The 18,921-nt window shown below is 44.9% G+C and overlaps 1 protein-coding gene and 1 non-coding gene across 2 annotated transcripts; one reads left to right on the forward strand and one right to left on the reverse strand.

Annotated features, from left to right (window-relative positions):
• Nucleotides 1–7,808: 7,808 nt before the first annotated feature.
• Nucleotides 7,809–7,890, forward strand: trnas-gcu (transfer RNA serine (anticodon GCU)). The gene has a single exon. It is a non-coding gene; the product is annotated as a tRNA-Ser (tRNA).
• Nucleotides 7,891–8,285: 395 nt separating this feature from the next.
• Nucleotides 8,286–11,414, reverse strand: pfdn2 (prefoldin subunit 2). Its single transcript, XM_029251349.1, has 4 exons — nt 11,261–11,414; nt 10,563–10,651; nt 10,174–10,297; nt 8,286–8,519 (listed from the first exon to the last, which is right to left on the reverse strand). The coding sequence occupies exons 1-4, from the start codon at nt 11,387–11,389 to the stop codon at nt 8,331–8,333; spliced, it is 531 nt and encodes a 176-aa protein (XP_029107182.1). The 5' UTR covers nt 11,390–11,414; the 3' UTR covers nt 8,286–8,330.
• Nucleotides 11,415–18,921: the final 7,507 nt, after the last annotated feature.

Genomic DNA, 18,921 nt, shown 5'->3' on the forward strand with positions numbered 1-18,921 from the left:
TCTTAAGGATCTTACTCACAGACGGCATGACCTGGACATCCTGGTAACGCTTAGTAGATCCGATACTGAGAAATAAGAGGGTTTGGTTTAATGCCAGACACTGTGATTTAGAATACACAACAGTGAAAAAAGCTTCTGTATGGTTTCACTGGTCACACATGTGTTGTTTCATCAGTCCATCATGGCTACTTTGGTGTTTTATAAAGTACTGAAGACAAAGGTTACAACTTCTGACCTTCGGTCATTTGGTCTCTGCATGCGTTCAAAGTGCATAAAAGATATAGAGATCAACTGAAAATTTTTAAAAAAGCAAGAAATGTGGTGTCACATATACCTTCAAGAAAGAAAGAAGGAATTTGCAAAGATATGTTTTGCTGAATGTAAATGCTGCCTTTTTTGTAATGTAACATGTCACTGGTTTAATTGTAAAGTTTTTTTTCCCTAAATGAACATATTACTATTAATTGTAGTTGCCGTAGTAAAAGGAAAATTTCAGAGAATGATTATTAAAGTGCGGTGGCGCAGTGGGTTGGACCACGGTCCTGCTGCCCGGTGAGTCTGGGGTTTGAGTCCCGCTTGGGGTGCCTTGCGACGGACTGGCGTCCTGTCCTGGGTGTGCCCCCTCCCCCTCCGGCCTTACGCCCTGTGTTGCCGGGTAGGCTCCGGTTCCCCGTGACCCCGTATGGGACAAGCGGTTCTGAAAATGTGTGTGTGTGATTATTAAAGTGCAATTATTATGGCATTATCACTTTGTATATTGAACGAAATCAGAAAACCTGAAAGTACCAGAAGCGACATGACATAAAATAAGTTGACAGTTTCATTTAACTGGGCAGAAAAATTGAAAATTGCTGGTTATTTCGGCTGTTTGGACCATTTGGAAAAGTGTAATACGACATCACATTTTGTGGTTTAAATGGGAGCTAACAGAAATTTATTAATAAAACTGTCAGGCCCGAAACAATGAAAACGGCACACAGTTTAAATGGATGGTGCAACTGCAGTGTGAGGAGGTGACAACAGGAGGAGGTGGGTCAAGGGGATGGGAAGAGCCTCCTCTTTGGAGCAGAAGGAGAGAAATGAGCTCAGCAGAGATCGTTCTGATCCCCCAACTTAATCTAGACCTGCTAAGTCCCAGACACCTCTTGTTACCCCTGTCCCACCAACACACACACACACGAGCCCATGCACACATGGATGCATGCACACACATGCATACATACATCACCCTATTGATCCTCACCCAATTACTCCAAACAGTTACTCAAAACCTTCCCTCAAGCTGCTTAACACTTTATGAACAGACTGATCCATGATCTGCTTAACTGCCCAAGCCAACATGATGAGATGTATTAGAATAAGTTAACTACAAAACGAAGAGCATCACAGGAGAGGACATGGCTGAATAGCCATTTTGGTGTTTACATGTTTATTTTGCAGAAACCGATTTGCATAACATCATCAGCCACCATTAAGTTCAACTTAGTTTTAACAAAAGGCATCAGTTGATTTTACTACTGGAATCTTCTTTTACTAGATATAACAACATTTAATTTTAAACTGTGAATTTATATATTTACCCTGTAGGATAATTGACCATTTTCTTTAAAAAATACTTTTTTGGATGTGATAGAAATATAAAATGATACAATACTTAACAAAAAAAATTCCATATTAACTCTATGCAAACACCTCATTACACTTAGTCTCATTTTTTTTTCAAGCCCAGGTTTGTAAATTTGTGGGTTACTTGGCATAATTTGTTTTTATTAAACACAGAGCCCCTACTAAAAAGCTGAGCTGTTGATACTGCCCAAGAGCCCAGTCGCTCAGGGGGAAGGGGAGTGGGCTGTGTATAAGTCCACACAAATACAATTAACAAGTAATGGGGAGGAGAACCAATTAGTCTTATCTCATAATGACCAGGCAAAACCCTTTGGGGAGACAAAGGAGTCAAAACACACAACATACCAAGGAGCGGACGCACACTAATTCTAAAGGGGGCTAATTACAGGCTCATTAGCAACCCAATGGCTGCAGCCACTCAGCCCGACTTTCCATTGATCGGCAGGATATCGGCGAATCTATTGAAAGAGCTGACAGGTTGCTTCTCCTCCACTTGCTCTGAGCAAAAAAGAAGAGAATGGCGTTGCAAGAAAACAATGTGGCAAAATCAACTGTTATTGGCTAAACAAATGCCGGTAGTAGAGCAGGAATGTACGGCTATACTGGGTCGTTGAGAGGCATTTCTCAAAGGACGGCGCTCTGAGCTGAACAGAAAGCAGACTCTTGTACTGTTGTACATTCAAAGCAAAGAGAAGAACAATGATTTTGAGTATTTCCAGTGCGCAGCTCATCCAGCTGAGGGAGATCTGTCAACCACCTTCCGCCCCATCAAGTCTAAAATCAATATTAAGTCATATTAAAGGCTGTTCTGTTTTATCCATTTCCATTGAAATGAGTTTGAGAATTGTTGGTTTGCGCAGCAGTGACTCTGTGGGACACACTCGAGTTCTCTTTGTGATGTAAAATCTGCTAGATCAAAGCTGCTGCGATCACACCGCACATTAGTCCTAGAGCCATGTCCTTGACTCCATGAGACAACCTCGTTCGGCATTTGCTTACAGGAAAGGAGTTCAATTATTCTCACCCTTCAGCTGTCTAACTAGTCCATGCAGGATGGTCGTCTCCTCAAAGTTTTGTATGTGGCACAAGTGCCCATTTTGAGCCAGTTATTTTTTTTTTCAATAAAATGCAGTTTTGTACAGACAACAAAAAGGATTGAGGTGGAATTTGCAGCTATTCCCTTAAAGTGTTAAGTGACGTGAGTGTGCCATGTGAAACTGTCACTTAAAAATCTTAGATGAGGTGCAGATATTTTTACGAGGAGTATTTGCATGAGTCTCATATATGGCTATGAGGTACAGAGATCACAGTGCAGTACAGTATTAATTGCAGTTTACATTTACCAAAACAATACTAACTGTATCCAGTGCTGCTGGACTTTATTAAAAGAAATTTTCAGAAGCCACAGTGCATAAGATGGAGAAACATGAACGATTTAACAGCCAGAGCAAGTAGGACCGGTGGCTTTGTGAACGTGCCGTCAAACATCATTTTCATGTTGAAAAAGAGTCTGTAATGATTCTTCTCATGGTGCAGCAGGTAGTCTAGTGCGTTGAGCTACTGCTCTTGGACCGTAAGGTTGTAGATTCAAATCCCTCATCAAACTGTAACACCCCTGAGCGAGGTACTTACTGTAAAATCACCCAGCTGTATCCATGGGTAACCAGCTGTAGGTAACTCAACATTATAAACCACTTTGGAGAAAAATGTCAGCTAAATGAATAAAGATGTTGCCTTTTAAATTATTTTATTTTAATTCAGGTAACAATGTGCAATTCCAGCTCCGTGTCACGTTTTGTTGTGTCAGCATACGTTGTTACCGAGTCATCTGGGATTTACTACATGAATGTTTTTTTCGCCCTTAAATATGAGAAATGCATGAACTCGGAGCCGAAGGAAAGGATGAAACCGGTGTATTTCGGAAGGAAGGAGGGCCTCCGTACCGCGGGAACGGCCGACGGCTCACGAGTCGGAAGTACCTTGTGTGTAGGATTTATTTAACACCTTTTCAAGCAGACCTCCAGCAATTCCATGATATAACAGGTGTTATTTAAGTTGTTTAGGAATGCTGAGGGACTTAACGAGAGGACTTATTCTCACCTAATACTTTAATACTCATTAATACCTGCTTCAGGAGACATTGCATAGCCGTCTCCATGCAGAGCGGCACAGCGAAATACTCACTCCTCGATGGTCCCCCCGACAGATTGGCCTACAGAGAGCATCCTTGTGAGGTTGACGCCAGTGGGATCTCTTTAATCCCTGCAGCCCCACAGCCTCACTTCATTTACAGTTACATTTACATTTTTTTATCAGACACTTTTCTCCAAAATGACGAACATCTCATAGAAATACAATGCGTTCATTACGTTAGCAGGAAGAGACACTTAGATGCAGACGTGTGATTCTTAAGGTCAGTCTGTTTCTTCCTTCCCACCATATGAACCAACGTTCATCACGTGAGTAGCTGTATAAAGGTTTATCCAAATATCGACAATTCCTAACGACATTTCTTTTTTAAACAAACATTTACAAACGCATCGTATCTGCGGAGTGAGATCAGCTTCATCATACGGGGCATCAGCACATCTAGCATGTGGAATGTTTTTTTTAACTTGCAGGTTATGTTGTACGGTATATAGAGCAACTGGAAATGTGAGAAAGGAATAGTTTGAGTGCGTTACTGCTTCACATCCGGTAGCATGAAACAATATAACAACTAAATCAAACAACTGGACTCTTTTGAGTGACGCAAGACAAGTGGCGTACGTCCGCAAGGCCTTTCTCACAAATGTCATTATAGCGCTATGACGAGTTTCACGACTCCTGTCGTCACAGAGGAAAAGCAGAAGCAGTTACAGCGTTCACAGTAAAGTCTTTTACACTGTGTACCTTTCTGCAGTCTCATTGTTGGGACTTTTTGTCACTAGAAGGAGCTGGACTTAACGCGAAACTCCTGCGTCTTTGTGTGACACAGAGTGTGTGTGAGCGCGTGTCGACTGGGTACATAAGTGTCGTAAAAAGGCCACATTGACCGAAAAGATCTGCTTCACACATCCTGCCTGAACACATCTTGCTTACAAGCTGTGGGTTATTCCACACAAAGCAAGAAATAATAAGATGAAGATGAGTTTGAAATACCACAGTTCCGCAAGGATTACAGCTCTTACTGCTGAGTAACACACATCCTGTGTGTGTGTGTGTGTGTGTGTGTGTGTGTGTGTGTGTGTGTGCGCGAGCGCACGCACTTGTTTGTTGGAGTGTGTGCGTACGCAGGCACACAGACACGCACGATTAAGTAATTAAAATGACAGCGGCTGGGTTTAAAGGGGGTGATGCTGAGTGATGGCTGGTGAGTGAGATTATCCATATCTGCGTAGGCCGATGTGACTTCTCCCCGTCCGTGGTGTGTTGTGGCGTGTCGTGTCGTGTCGTGTCTCATTAGAGCTCCCCGGAGTTTGTCTTCCCACTAGGTTAAAGCGTCAGGAGAAGACAGAGACGTGCGGGCCCGGAAACGGCTTCCCTGCCCGAAGCGAGCCTCGTGACGCCAACACGGTTGCTGTGACCGCCACCGATGACCGTAAAGCGACCTCAGCGCTCTGCTCAGTGTGACCGTTGTGTGGAAATGCCAGGGATCCACATCTTCCTGTCCATTTTGCCTTTAAATTTTATCTAACAAAATAAAGGTGCTTTGAGAAGTTGTGCTTTTAAAAACTCGGGATAATATTGGTTTATCGCAGCTTCCGATTAATCTGAGGCAGTAACGGCGACTTCCGGGACGACGTCCTTTTGGGACTGCCGACAGAAGACGTGTTTTCAGAAGGTCATAAATAGCTAGTGGTGGAGACCAAAGAGAAGAACGAACAGCACAAAACGACGTCTCCGAAGGTTCGAAACCAAATTGGAAACCGCATGGAAGTGCACCGCCGAGGCCCAGCTGGTCAACATGTCCTATTTCTCCCTTTTGCAGGCGGTTAATCTTCCTAAGTAACACCTCCTGTTAGTGTGTGAAGAAGAGCCAGTCCTAATTGCTTGTGTCATAAAGTCCTCTGACCCTAATTAGATGTCCTCTGTAAAGCCGCGGCAGTAACCCCACTTTGCCTCACCAAACCTGCCTAATGCCACTCCTTATCCACACACACACACACACACACACACACACACACAAAACTTCCTCCTGCATCGGCCACTTGGACAACCAGAAGGGGAGCGAGAAAGGTGAATCACGGTGGTGCGAGAGAAAGAGAACGCAGTGAGACCAAGAGGAGGGTTTATAAAAGCGGATTTGGAGGTAGAGCAGAAACAAAACATTTCTGGACACATTTACATTTAGCTGACACTTTTCTCCAAAGCAACTTACAGTGTTGAGGTTACAATTATTACCCATTTATAGAGCTGGGTAATTTTACTGGAGCAATGCAGGGTAAGTACCTTGCTCAAGGGTACTACAGCCAGAGGTGAGGCTTGGCCCTGTGGGTCCAAAGGCAATAGCTCTAAGCACTATGCTACCAGCTGTTCCATAACACATCATGTGGAATAACACACACACACACACACACACACACACACACACACACACACACACACACACACACACACACACACACACACACACACACACACATTGTGTGTGTTCAGTGGTCATGGATGACTCTCACCCAAAAGATGAGCGAAGGGCTGATGGAAAACACCAACGCAGCTGGTTCTTGGGTGCTGAAATTCTGTCGACCGCTTCATGACTACAGGCCCAAGATGCTGAAGCCTCAGGACACATCGCTGACATGAGGGTCCCGCTGGAACGAACCGTTGGGGCTCTTCTGTCACTCTCACTTTCAGTGAAATTAAAATTTAATTTCCCACACGTTTAAGCACTTTGCCTCCTATGTCCCCCTAGACCCCCCCCGTGGCCACCATCCTTTGATAACTACAAAAGTGTACCTCTGGTGTGCCTGAAACTCAAGAGTGAAACATCTGCATTGAAACATCACCAACTGGCTTTGAACAGTGTGCAAAAAAAGACATGATTCCTGAAAGAAATCCTGGCAAAATGCTGAAAGAATTAGAAAAAAAACTTCAAAATGCAGAAATAAAGAACAAAGCATTTACAAATGAGAGGGTTTAACTGCAAGTGATGAGACTACAGTATTCAAATAATGTATCGGTGTATAATGTACAGATAGATAGATAGATAGATAGATAGATAGATAGATAGATAGATAGATAGATACTGAGGTTTTTGTTCTGCCACCTAGTGGTTCGGTGGTGTAACTTCATCACGGTTTTGCACATCTCTCCCCCGTGTAAATCTGTTAATCCACGCGACGTGCAAACTCCTCGTTGTTGTGTTAGTCTGTAAGAGGCAAACTGCCAAAGTAAGAAATATTCACAAACACGATGAGATCAGTGGGAACGTGCCTGTACCGTGGTAAAAGTGCGGTGAAGGTAGGTAGGTGGTGGTGGGTACAGGAGGACCCTGCCTGCAGCGTTAATAAATAAAAAAGTGTAGAAGTGCACAGAGCATAAAAGAAGCCATAGCCTAGTGGAAGTCGTGATTTGGAAAATAAACGTGAAGCGGCGGTTACACTTTCTGTGTAAATAAATCATAAATGATGTGTCACAGTCCGGCCTCAGTGAGTCAGTCGGTGGTCCTGGAGGGAAAAGAAAAGGTACGAATAAATAATAACGAGCGATACTCTTATTAGTGTCTCCCGGAGTCTTTTCAGCCCGACTCGCACCATGACCGTCGCCGTTCCGGCTCGGTTCTGTACGCGAGCTCGTGCACGTGACGATCGTCCTCGCGCGCCTCGAACCCGCTCGGTGTCCGCCGAACCTTCGTCCCGCCCTTTTTTTTCTTTCCTTCATTTTACTCTATTTCCAAATGTAATCGCACGTCCGCTTTTAACTCTCTCCCGGCGGGTACAAGTTTGTCCCTTTTCCTCAAATCGCTTTTCCCTTTTTTCCTACTTCCTACATGTTGCAAATAATATACAACAGCAGCAGCAGCTTCGCCGTTTCCTTCGCTTCGTTCCGCTTCTGTTCGGCGGCGTCCGAGTGTCACATAAATCAGTGGATATAATTTAATACGAGATCCGTGAGTAGATATCAATCGTTTCACTTCATTCGGACGACATTTGACGGAAAGCAGCACTTTATAGCACAACTAGGAGGCTCGGAAACCGTAGGACGAGGTGGCCGAGTGGTTAAGGCGATGGACTGCTAATCCATTGTGCTCTGCACGCGTGGGTTCGAATCCCATCCTCGTCGAGCGACATTTTCACACGGGCTGCAATTTCTCCTTTTTTTTGCGCGAACACGACAGCGTGACGACTTCACGTACTGCAGTCCTGCTGAGCTCCTGGTGACGAATAAAATGCGGATACTGTGCGACACGTGTGAGTAAAGGCAACTTTATATCACTACATGGTTATTACATCACAAGCACCATCAGCGCGGCTCATGTGGTGTGTATCAACTGTGTGTCTTTGCTCCGCTTCACATTCATTCAATGAAAGGTCAAACCTTTCCAACTGAAACTTATAGAAGCAGGAGCCCTTGGAAACAAAGGCATAAAAAGATCAAAAGAATAACCATTTCTCAATTCACAAATGAAATATATTTAAAAAATAAATGCAATAAAAAGCCTACAGAGTAATACAGTATTGACGGAACATTCATTTAATGACGTTCAGCAGGCGCACATCCTTCTAAGACACGAGGACTCCCGCCCCGCCCTTGGAGCCGCCGGCGTCGCTCTCTTGGCTGGAGGCCGAAGGCCCTTTTCCGGGCCCGTCTTCCTCGCCCACTATCCGAATGTTGTAGCGTTCCCTGTACTCGTTCAGTTCCCGTCCTTTTGTCTGCATCTGTGTCTTCAGGGTCTCCACTACTTTGGAGATCTACGAGAGAGAAAGAGCAGCAGGTACGATGCCTCGTCATCACGTTGTGCGGTTCATGCTCAATGTTTGCATCGTCCGTCCGTCACAACAGCTTGTCCAGTGCAGGTCTGCAGCGGTCCCGAGCCAGAGCCAGGATACACCCCGGCTGGGACACCAGTCCATCAGAGAACAGTCACACACTCGTTCACTCGCATATAGACACAAATTAAAGAAAAGCTGGATTCTCCAGTTCGCCTCAAACACGCCTTAAAACTGCAGGAAGAAACGGCAGCACCCAGAGGGAACCCATGGAAACGTGGGGAGGCTTTACAAGGTGCAAACAGACTGAGCTGGATTCGAACCCGTGTGCAGTTTAAGAGCTATGAGGCCCCAGCATTAACTGCTGCATCACCCATAACCTGAAGTGTTTCAATAACAAAGAAATTAAAATTAGACGTTTCCAGCATTGAAGTGCTGCATTTGTTTAACTGCATTATTGTCCAGTGTAACAGTGATTTGTCAATGTAAATTTTATTACACATTTTGTTTGGGTGTAACTGCGTACCATGCTACATTACATAGGTGTGTGTGTGTGTGTGTGTGTGTCAGAGAATTTCCCTGCTAGGATTAATAAAAAGATCTGATCCTTCTCTCTGCACTAACATTTGTTCATATGAAAACAATACAGCATAACTTTCCCCAAATCACAAGTTTAATTCTCTACTGAACTGAAGTCAGAGTCTGAGCTTCTATTACCATTAATCCACTTATTTAAATTGGAAAAATTTATCGCAGTTCAGAGCAAAAAAGGTAATTAACACAAAAAACCCTTATTTATAGCTGGTAAGCAACACAAAAAGTCTTACTTTAAGTTGTTCATAAGGCCTGTAGATCTTGACATGTTTCCAAGATTATGATTTGCAAGGAAAGAACCATTAAACTTCAGTATCAGAAGCTATTTACTGTTTAAATTAAAAGATTAACGCTTATCTAGTTCATAAAATAATTTTCATTTTGAAGAGGCTCATGTAGCATTTGTGATGTCACAAACTGTATTCCTGTATCATAAGCAGAGGAGGGACAGCTGCCGTCTTTGGACCCAAAGGTCCCAGGTTCAAATCCCACCTCCAACTACAGTACCCTTGAGCAAGGTACTTACCCTTAACTGCTGCACTAAAAATTACCCAGCTGTATGAATGGGTAAACAATTGTAAGGAGCTTAACACTAAGTCGCTTTTAGAGAAAAGCGTCAGGTAAATGCAATGTAAAGAAGGAGGACTTTCAGCTCATTTTCGCCCATAAAGCACTGCTCATAACTTGTAACTCAGGTTAAAGGTACAAATACGTTTACGCTTCTAAAAGCACATTGTTGTAAAGCAACGTCGGCTCATTAAACAGAGGCGAGTAAATTCTTCGTGAACCAGCGAAGTAAGAACAGCGCTGGCAGAGCTGCGTCCCCCGAGGCGCCACAGGTGAAGCCCGGCGCTGCACCCTCACACAACTCACTTGCTCACGCAAGCGGAGCCGAGCTGTTAACGTCTCGGCTAGCGGGACTCGCACCGGCACAGCGTGGACGCAAAAATAAACCGTCCACGGAATGAAATGGAATAAAGCCTAAAAACGTCATGCAACTGCAGCAGGACGACGCACTGCACCGATGGCAGCGAAGCCGCACCTGTTCTTTATTGCTCTCCAGCGCTGGCACCACCTCCTTGACGGTTCGCTCCACGAGAACCCCCCCGACGAGCCGGTAGCACCTCCGCGAAGGGTCCACTTCCTTCAAGGTGTCGATCACCAGGCTGGAGTGTAAACAGAGCGACGACCACTTAACACGCAGCTCATTGTTTACATTTAATTATTCAGCTCGGAACGAGGTACGACGAGCTGGGTCATTTTTTTTAACCAGAGTAAACACCTCGATCGAGGCTACTACCTCCTGCGGTAGTACCCCAGTCATGGCGCTTACCCTGAATTGATACGGTAAAAATGACCGCAGTAAGCGCAAAGTGGACCGCTTGTCTGCACTTGTGTTTGTCAAGAAGACACATGCGGAGATGCGGGAACCTGTGCTCGTTGATCTCCATCTCCAGTTCGGCCACTTTGGTCGCCATGCTGCGCTGCTCCTGGCGCAGCCGCTGGAAGCCGGCCACCACCTGTAGGACACAACGGGAGTCCGGAGTCAGTCCAGGGTGTCCGGTGGAGTCCAGAGGACAGGTCCCCGTTGTTGCTGGGGCCTTACAGTGGGGGGTGGGGGGGGGGGGGGGGGCTGGGGGGGGTAGGGCTACAGTCAAACCGCCCTGGGGACCATCATCAGGACCAAGAGTGTTAAAATAAAGCCCGGGGGTGAAAAGGTGACATAAGGACACGAGAGAGAGGGAAGAAACGTAAAGTAAGACACAGTCCGCAGCCGAGCAATATCAAGAGTGTAACTCACTCACTGTCATCGCAATGAGTGAATGACACACACACACACACGTACGTACGTCTTTACTTTACTCCCTCCTAACAAACGGACAAGGATTCATATTTTAGACACACTGACTGACGCTCCACGTGGGGCTTTAAAAATAACCGCAAACCCCCACAATGGAGGGAAGCGAAGCGTGAGTGCGCGCGCCCCCCCCCCGCCCCGAGCTCCCGTCACCCCGTGTATCTGCAATTCATCCCGGTCCAGGTAGTTCGCACGCTCTCTCCGAACCGAGGAGAGCGCCGTGCACCCCAGGCACACACGGCCCGCCGGCCAACCGGCCGGCCACGGGTACCTGCTCTGCGGACGGACCGGACTGTTTCCCCCCGCCGCTGCTGCTGGACTTGCTGCCCGCCGCGCTGCTGCTGCTGCCGCTACCGCTCGCCGCCATCTTGGAGTGGGTCAGGAGGAGCGGTCCGCGCATGAGCCTTAATAACTGACCTCGAATCAGCGCATCGCCCTTATCTTCCGTGGGCGCAGTGGGAGCAAACTGACCGCAGATCGGTGCTTAGGGGTAGAAAACGTCAAGGGCTTCTTTTTCGAGACTCGAGCTGTCTTGTGTTTTGCCTGTTAACAATAAGTCTTTATCTGTGGTAACTCGAATTGAAGTGAATAGAACTGTTCGATAAGGCTATTATACGTTTCGATTATAAGTGTTAAATCCAATTTTTAAAGAAAGAATCCGCTTAGTTGTCATATTAGACATTTTGTTCCTGTTTCGTCCTGGTGCCGAACTACTGGAGACTCGTGTGTTGTGGATGAAAAGCGATACAAATTCAGCCAGTACCTTTTCTATTTTTGACGGAAAATGCTCAGAAAGTTTTTCAAAGAATATTATTCTGATGATGTGGGAGAGAATATCGTTTTTCTTCGACGCCTCGTGCTGCAAACCGTCCAAGAATAAATAGAACAATAAATAATAAAAAGAATAAACCGTTGCTTATTGCATTTTCTTTTCTGTTTTCCAACATTTAAGGTTGCAGCAGAGTGAAAGGGACCTGTATTCAAACCCCGAGCCAGAAAAACCGCGGTGTTACTTCATCTCTTTCCCCAGCGCGTGCACCTGGGCGCGCGCCCATTGTTCCGCAATCGCGCCCGTTTTTATAGCCCCGCTGAAGAGGCGTCATGTTACCATGGAGACGAACTTACACGAAGTGTAGAATAGTCCAAGGTTGCGAACACACTCTTACGGACTGAGTAGAGCACGGAGTTTGTGGAGGCGCGCATCCTTATTTTCACTAACTTCGAATGAGTATTAATTTTAGCGTAGCTTCAATTGTTACAACATGACATGTCCCCTGCATAGATTTATTCATTTAGCTGATGCTGATCTCCAAAGCAGCCTGCACTGTAAGCTACTTACAGTTATGCACCTCTTAATACAGCAATTTCACTGGAGCACTTTAGGGTAAGTACTTTGCTCAGGGGTACTAGAGCTGGAGGTGGGATTTGAACCTGGGGCCTTCAGGTGCAAAGGCAACAGCTGTAACCACTGCACTACCAGCTGTTAAAGACCTATTGACTGTATCACATTTTTCATACCTAGGTATGTTTCACTTTTGCACTCAGATCACAGTAGACAGGACTGTATATGATAAAGGAGTTTTATTATAGGGGGTGCGGTGGCGCAGTGGGTTGGACCACAGTCCTGCTCTCCGGTGGGTCTGGGGTTCGAGTCCCGCTTGGGGTGCCTTGCGACGGACTGGTGTCCCGTCCTGGGTGTGTCCCCTCCCCCTCCGGCCTTACGCCCTGAGTTGCCGGGTTAGGCTCCGGTTCCCCGTGACCCCGTATGGGACAAGCGGTTCTGAAAGTGTGTGTGTGTGTGTGTGTGTGTGTGTGTGTGTGTGTGTGTGTGTGTGTGTGTGTGTGTGTGTGTGTGTGTGTGTGAGTTTTATTATAAATGGTAGAACAAGAAGCTATTAAAAGCTCTCCTACCAATGTCCCGTACGGTGATCGAACCCATAATCTTGGCATTATTAGCACCACACTCTAACCTACCAAGCTAACCAACCTACACTTTCCCTTTCTGCTGTAAACATCTGTGTGTTTGCAGGTTGGTGTTCACTTTTTCTCTTGATCAAAGTAATGCTGTAAAGCAGATTAAATTAGAGGAATTTTAATAGGATTAAAACATTTCACACAACGTGTAGAGCCACGTCTTATCTTTCGGAGACCTGTGGTACATACATGTTGAATCATCACTGAAGATAGAATTTTTTTTCTGGGATGAAGGAGGTGGAAGCCTGTGTGTGTGCGCACACACACACACACACACACAGTCACTCTTATCATATTGAGGTTGTTGACCATCTCTCTGTTACACTGTGCTACCTTACAGACAAAGCATTTGCCTTCTACTCTGAAATTCCCAGTCAGCTATAAACAAGACAGTCCAGTTTTACTAGAAAAACACACACACACACACACACACACACACACACACACACACACACATTTTCAGAACCGCTTGTCCCTTACGGGGTCACGGGGAACCGGAGCCTACCCGGCAACACAGGGCGTAAGGCCAGAGGGGGAAGGGGACGCACCCAGGACGGGACGCCAGTCCGTCACAAGGCACCCCAAGCGGGACTTGAACCCCAGACCCACCGGAGAGCAGGACTGCAGTCCAACCCACTGCGCCACCGCACCCCTTTACTAGAAAATATTAAACACGAAAATATTAAATATGACCACTGCTTTGACTTACTTTCGCTTAGCAGTGACTTGATATTTTTGTGTTATTGATGGGATTATTGTATGAATTATACTGTTACTTATCACATACATTTTATTAAAATTAAGTGTTTGTTAATGTCCCATCATCGCAGCCTATTCAAAATGATCTTCACCTGTAAAAAATGTGGTGTTTTCTCACGGCCAGCAGAGGGACAGCAAGGCCTATGAATTGACTTTTTTGTGTAGCTGTAATGAAATGATAGAAGAACAGCAGTCCCTCTGGTGTAAGATATAAAGGTTAGATTCCATGAAGACACACGTTTATTCATAAAAAAAGGACTGTTGCAGATTTTAATAGCAAATACAGCCAGTACTATTAAAAAAATGTTTTTAAAAATGAAGAGCTTTTCCAAAGGGTTAACGTGTTTTAGGGGAAGAATCTTGTAGGTCAGTATGATATAATTTGTTACTATTTATGTACACGCCATTCCACTCCCTTTGCATTTTTTTGCAATTATGTTTACATTTTTACATTTTACAACATTAATTATTATGCTGTAAGACACACACACACACACACACACACACACTGTCTGAAACTGCATGTCCCAAGTAGGGTTACAGCAAGCCGCATCCTAACCTGGCACCACAGGGCGCAAGGCTGGAGGGGGGAGGGGACACACCCAGGATGGGGCGCCAGTCCATCACAAGGCACCACAAGCAGGACTCAAACTCCAGACCCGCCAGAGAGCAGGACCCAGGCAAGCCCCCTGCACCACCGCACCCCCATTATATTGTAATATGTTTTTTATTGTATATATTATAATATATTGTAATATATTGTTTTTTATGTAGCACCATGGTCCTGGAGGAATGTTGTTTCCTTTCACGGTATACTGTACCAGCTGTATATGGTTGAAATGACAATAAAGCCACTTTGACTTTGACTTGGCTTGTCAATTCTATTATGCAGAACTACCTTAAAAACCATAAAAGTCAAATGCAGTATGCTGTAGTGCAGACAATGATTACTAAGTACTGAAAATCTTTCCAATTATTAATTATTAATAACTAATAACATTTCAGTTATTGAATTACTGCCCAACATGTGCACCCAAAGTATATTTGCCATTAGACGACTGTGAGAAGGACCAAACAGGAGGATAAAATGTGACATAGTATTCTGGCAGTGCCTCACAGAGCAGATTCTTGTACCCTTGAGGTACCTCGGAGCTCCTGGTCGCCGTACGGAGAGCCCATCTCCCCTTTAATAGGTGCGTAGCTGTTGTGCACAGGGGCACATGAACCGAGAACAGATTGGAGAGCAGAACAGAGGATGGAGAGCGAGGCCTCGGAGAGGGACACTTTGGAGGACATTGGAGGCGACCTGTGGCACACAGACAGTTGAGGTAGTTACTGAGTTTCACACCGAGCGCAGCAGGGTGAAATCGGGGAGAAAAGCAGTACAAACCATATGCGCACACACATTTACACATTTATATCGTACAGCATATTGCGAGTGCTGCGCTTGTCATTACGCTGAAGTTTGTTTGACGGTTTTATTGCTGCTTTGTGTAGAAGAACATGGGAAATTAACATTTAGCCAAACTTCTTTATCTACTGTCACCTCAGCATCTTCTTCATCTAATATCACTTTCTATGTGTGTGTGTGTGTGTGTGTGTGTGTGTGTGAGTGAGTGTGTGTGTGGAATTTGCAGTCTCATTAAAAAGCAGGAGAAATGGAGAGGAACCAGGAGTGAAGAGGACAGCTGGTAAAAAGCAGGCGAGAGGCCAGCAGAGGGTGAGTAAAGAGGGCTGAGTAACCCGCAGAAGAGAAACAAATCACAGCAAACCAGCGGAATAGAAACTGAAGAATGGAGGAGTAAAAATGTTGAGGAAGGAGAAAGTTAATGTGAGTGGATACTGTGCCCAGAGAGGCCAGGAGAGAAAAATAAACAAGGAATCCTATGATGATGGCAGAACTCGTCGAACTCGACATGCCGATGTTCATCTACTCAGTTTGTTTTGTGAAAACAGGATTATTGCTGCAAATCCGTCCTAAGAACAAAACATCCTGTTCATCTTTCGGTGAAAAAAGCCTGAAATCATCCCAGCACAGAAGCTGAGACCTCATGGAGGACTGGGGCTCATGGCACGCAGAGCCTGGAGAACTTGTACGTGTGCCTCGTAAGTTTTTATAAAGGTATCGAGAACTTGGCTCAGCTGAACAAGTCCCTCTCTATTTATGTACGCATCTTATAAGTAGCGGCAGGATTCCAGGCGCATTTGCGTCCACAAGCCATCTGGATACTCAGCTGGGGACAATACTTCAGATTCTTCACTGTCACCTTTAAAAAAAACCTCCTGCAATCTAGCATCTCAGAAATAATAAAAAAAAATGTTTCCACTTCTTCTCCAACTTGCACAGTACCTGTATTAATGGCCAAACAGTGAGCTGGGTGCTGATCCCAGGTCACGGTGGGAGTCGAACCCGCAGTGCCGGTGAACTGCTGGAGCGCGGCGTACCAGAGGAGTCACTGGACGGGAATGAGCAATGCAGGACTGTGATTCCACATGCCTGCCAACAGAAGACATATTAACTGTGGCATAAACGACAGATTAACTTGCTTAGTTCAGCTTATTTGCAAGAACATTCTTTGGTTTGGCGCAGCGGTACAACATCACCACTTTCCTTCAAAGTCTAAATGAACACTTGTACCCTAGGAGTGGAATAATTACAGAAAGGGAGATATGATGTCTGTAGTGCTACAAGTAGTTTTAAATACATAGCAAATATTTGAGGAAATTCTGAGCAAAGTGTGCAATTACTGTTTTTGTATCCATTATTCTCCAGAACACAAAATAGATTTTACATTATTCTTGCTTACAATCCCACAAAGCTACTGCTATTGTATTCCCGAGACCCTCATTTGTTTTGTAAAATGGTATACAAGACAATAGGGTAAACATCAGAGGAAAAGGGGACATCATTGCACACGTAATTCTCTTGCTCCTGCAGCAGTTGCTATGGTAACATCATCACACAGTCAGTGTTGTAAATGTGGGTCCAGACTGCAACAGCAGAGCTTGGGATCCACATACTAGGGATGCTGAGCGCTACAGATTCACACTCAAGATGCTTCAGCAGTTTCCACACATGGTTGGTGCTTCCAACTCTGCACGCAACGTCCGCCAGCGGGGGAGCGAAGCCGGGTTCGCACCTCTGTCCTACGTTCCTCACTGAGCTCAGTCCTTTCTTTACACACCAAACGTCACGTCTTCGGTTTTGAGCTTCACACCTCGTTCTACCAAGTTCAGACCCATGACGAAGTTCCACACGAGTCGTTCAGCTGTCGGTTGCAGTTTGTTGCTCAGCCACTTGGGAAATTTGCACACACTCATTTTAATAGACACTCTAGTACAGTGTGTGTCTATTCTTCACAATCATAGTCATACAGTCCTAAGGTCAAATGTCTTTCCATTTTCATTTCTGATATTTCGCACCCTTTCCCCTTTTCGATTCCTCTGCACTAGCTGTACATGGCCAGCTATGTAGTTCTTTTCAGAGCAGGGGCACTTGGAAAGGCTGAAGAGAAACGCACACCTGCCCTGCATTCCATCTCACCACCAGCTGCTGCTCCTCCTCCTCCTCCACTTGCTGCAGTCATCATATCATGTTTGGTAGATGTGCTTTTCACTCCATCTCCATCCAAACTTTGTTGACACCCAGCTGACTGTGGCTGTTTTATCGACCTAGTGGAGAAAAGGGCAACGCGTGTTTCATGGCCCTGTGCACCACACTTACCATACGGTAATGTACGGCAGGATTACACCTGGATCATCACTGTAGAGCAATTGCTAAATCATGCTGGAGAGAAAGAAAAGTTAATAAAATGAGATGAGCGTTCTCACGCCGCTAAGTACCGAAGGAGGACAAATCCTTGTCCAGTTTCCTTACTCCTTCTGCGTGCTCAGTATTGTCAAACAAAGAGTGAAACTAGAGTATTTGTCTTATTTTACATGTCTTTACTTCCAGGAGCACTGGCCACCTCTCTCTCTCTAGAGACAGACCGAGCTCTTTCAACGCAGCTAATGTTCTTCAGAAACATGTCCCTCAAATGTTGTTTTGAACACACTGGAGGAGACAGTACACATACAGTAGTGAAATGGAAGACCCATTGATTTTTATATATCAAAGAGGTGTTAAGAAAACCTCCCTAGAAGAGAAGACATGATAAACACAGATGTTACAGCCACTTTTTCATTAGAAACAAGATGAAGGAGTCCCTTTCTTTCTAAATCAATATATTCTCTGGAGTGGAACTTTTCTGCATTTCCCAGGAAAGGTGTTATGTAAGACATATTATCAGCCCGAAAGGCAGAAATGCCACTTGAACCATATATTGGACTAGTAAAGGGAAAACGACGAGGTGTAAAGAGAAGGAATGTCATGTACGACTTTTGGAAGGACGATTGAAAGGGTCATTTCGAAGTGCAGTACTGCTGCGTTGGTAACGTTTTGATGTGATTCAACGGGGAATGTGAACGAGTGACTGGTTTGCCGTCCTGGATCCGCCCGGTCATGTAACTTATTAAAGAACCAGACCTTAGATAGTCGGTTGTGTCTTATATCACGTTAAATTAATTTTTATGCTCTTGCTTCTGAGTCCAGAGGCTTCATTCGCTGCATTTCGAAGAACGGTACTGTTACAGTGTATGTAGTGTTCTGCTGCTTGTAAAAATACATACTGTATACTGTATAACCCTTTTAAACCATTAAAACACCTTTCATGGAAGCAGCAGCTGGTTTCCAGTGTTGCTGAAATACTGCAATCCTGAAAACCACACAAGTTCAACACGTGTGCTGCGTTTCTGCGAGATTTCATAAAGCGACGTGAGCAAGAGCACAAGAGAAATGTGTCACGATCTGGCTGTTTGAAGGAGAGAGCGCTGGGCTGCTTTCAGTTTTGCTGTTTGGAAATTAAAACCCTTACAGAGTCAATAGTGCGACATATTATTATTGCTGACCTTGCGTTTCAAGGAGGATCTGGTCTGACAGCTCAATCAATTCGGAGTCGCAGGAGCACAAAGCGGCCACAGACGTTATTGCATCATTCTTATCATGTTAAAACTCACATAAACTGATATTTATTCTCTAATTGTTAATAAGAAATTAAGTGCAGGTCATTTGGTTTCTTTTTTTCCCACATGGCCAACACTTTTTGTAATCGTGGACATAATTTTTTTTCAGTTTCACTGACACTTGAACAATATGTTGAA

Source organism: Scleropages formosus, chromosome 4 (assembly GCF_900964775.1).
Source record: "Scleropages formosus chromosome 4, fSclFor1.1, whole genome shotgun sequence".
Lineage (NCBI taxonomy): Eukaryota > Metazoa > Chordata > Actinopteri > Osteoglossiformes > Osteoglossidae > Scleropages > Scleropages formosus.

Bases quoted from the DNA above. Each gene is read 5' to 3' on its own strand.
- pfdn2 (XM_029251349.1), bottom strand. From the start codon at position 11,389: ATGCGCGGACCGCTCCTCCTGACCCACTCCAAGATGGCGGCGAGCGGT. The intron at 10,298-10,562 runs GTTCCCGCATCT...TTTACACTCCAG, and splicing joins ATGGAGATCAACGAGCACAG to CCTGGTGATCGACACCTTGA. The intron at 8,520-10,173 runs GTGCGGCTTCGC...TCTCTCTCGTAG, and splicing joins TGGAGAGCAATAAAGAACAG to ATCTCCAAAGTAGTGGAGAC.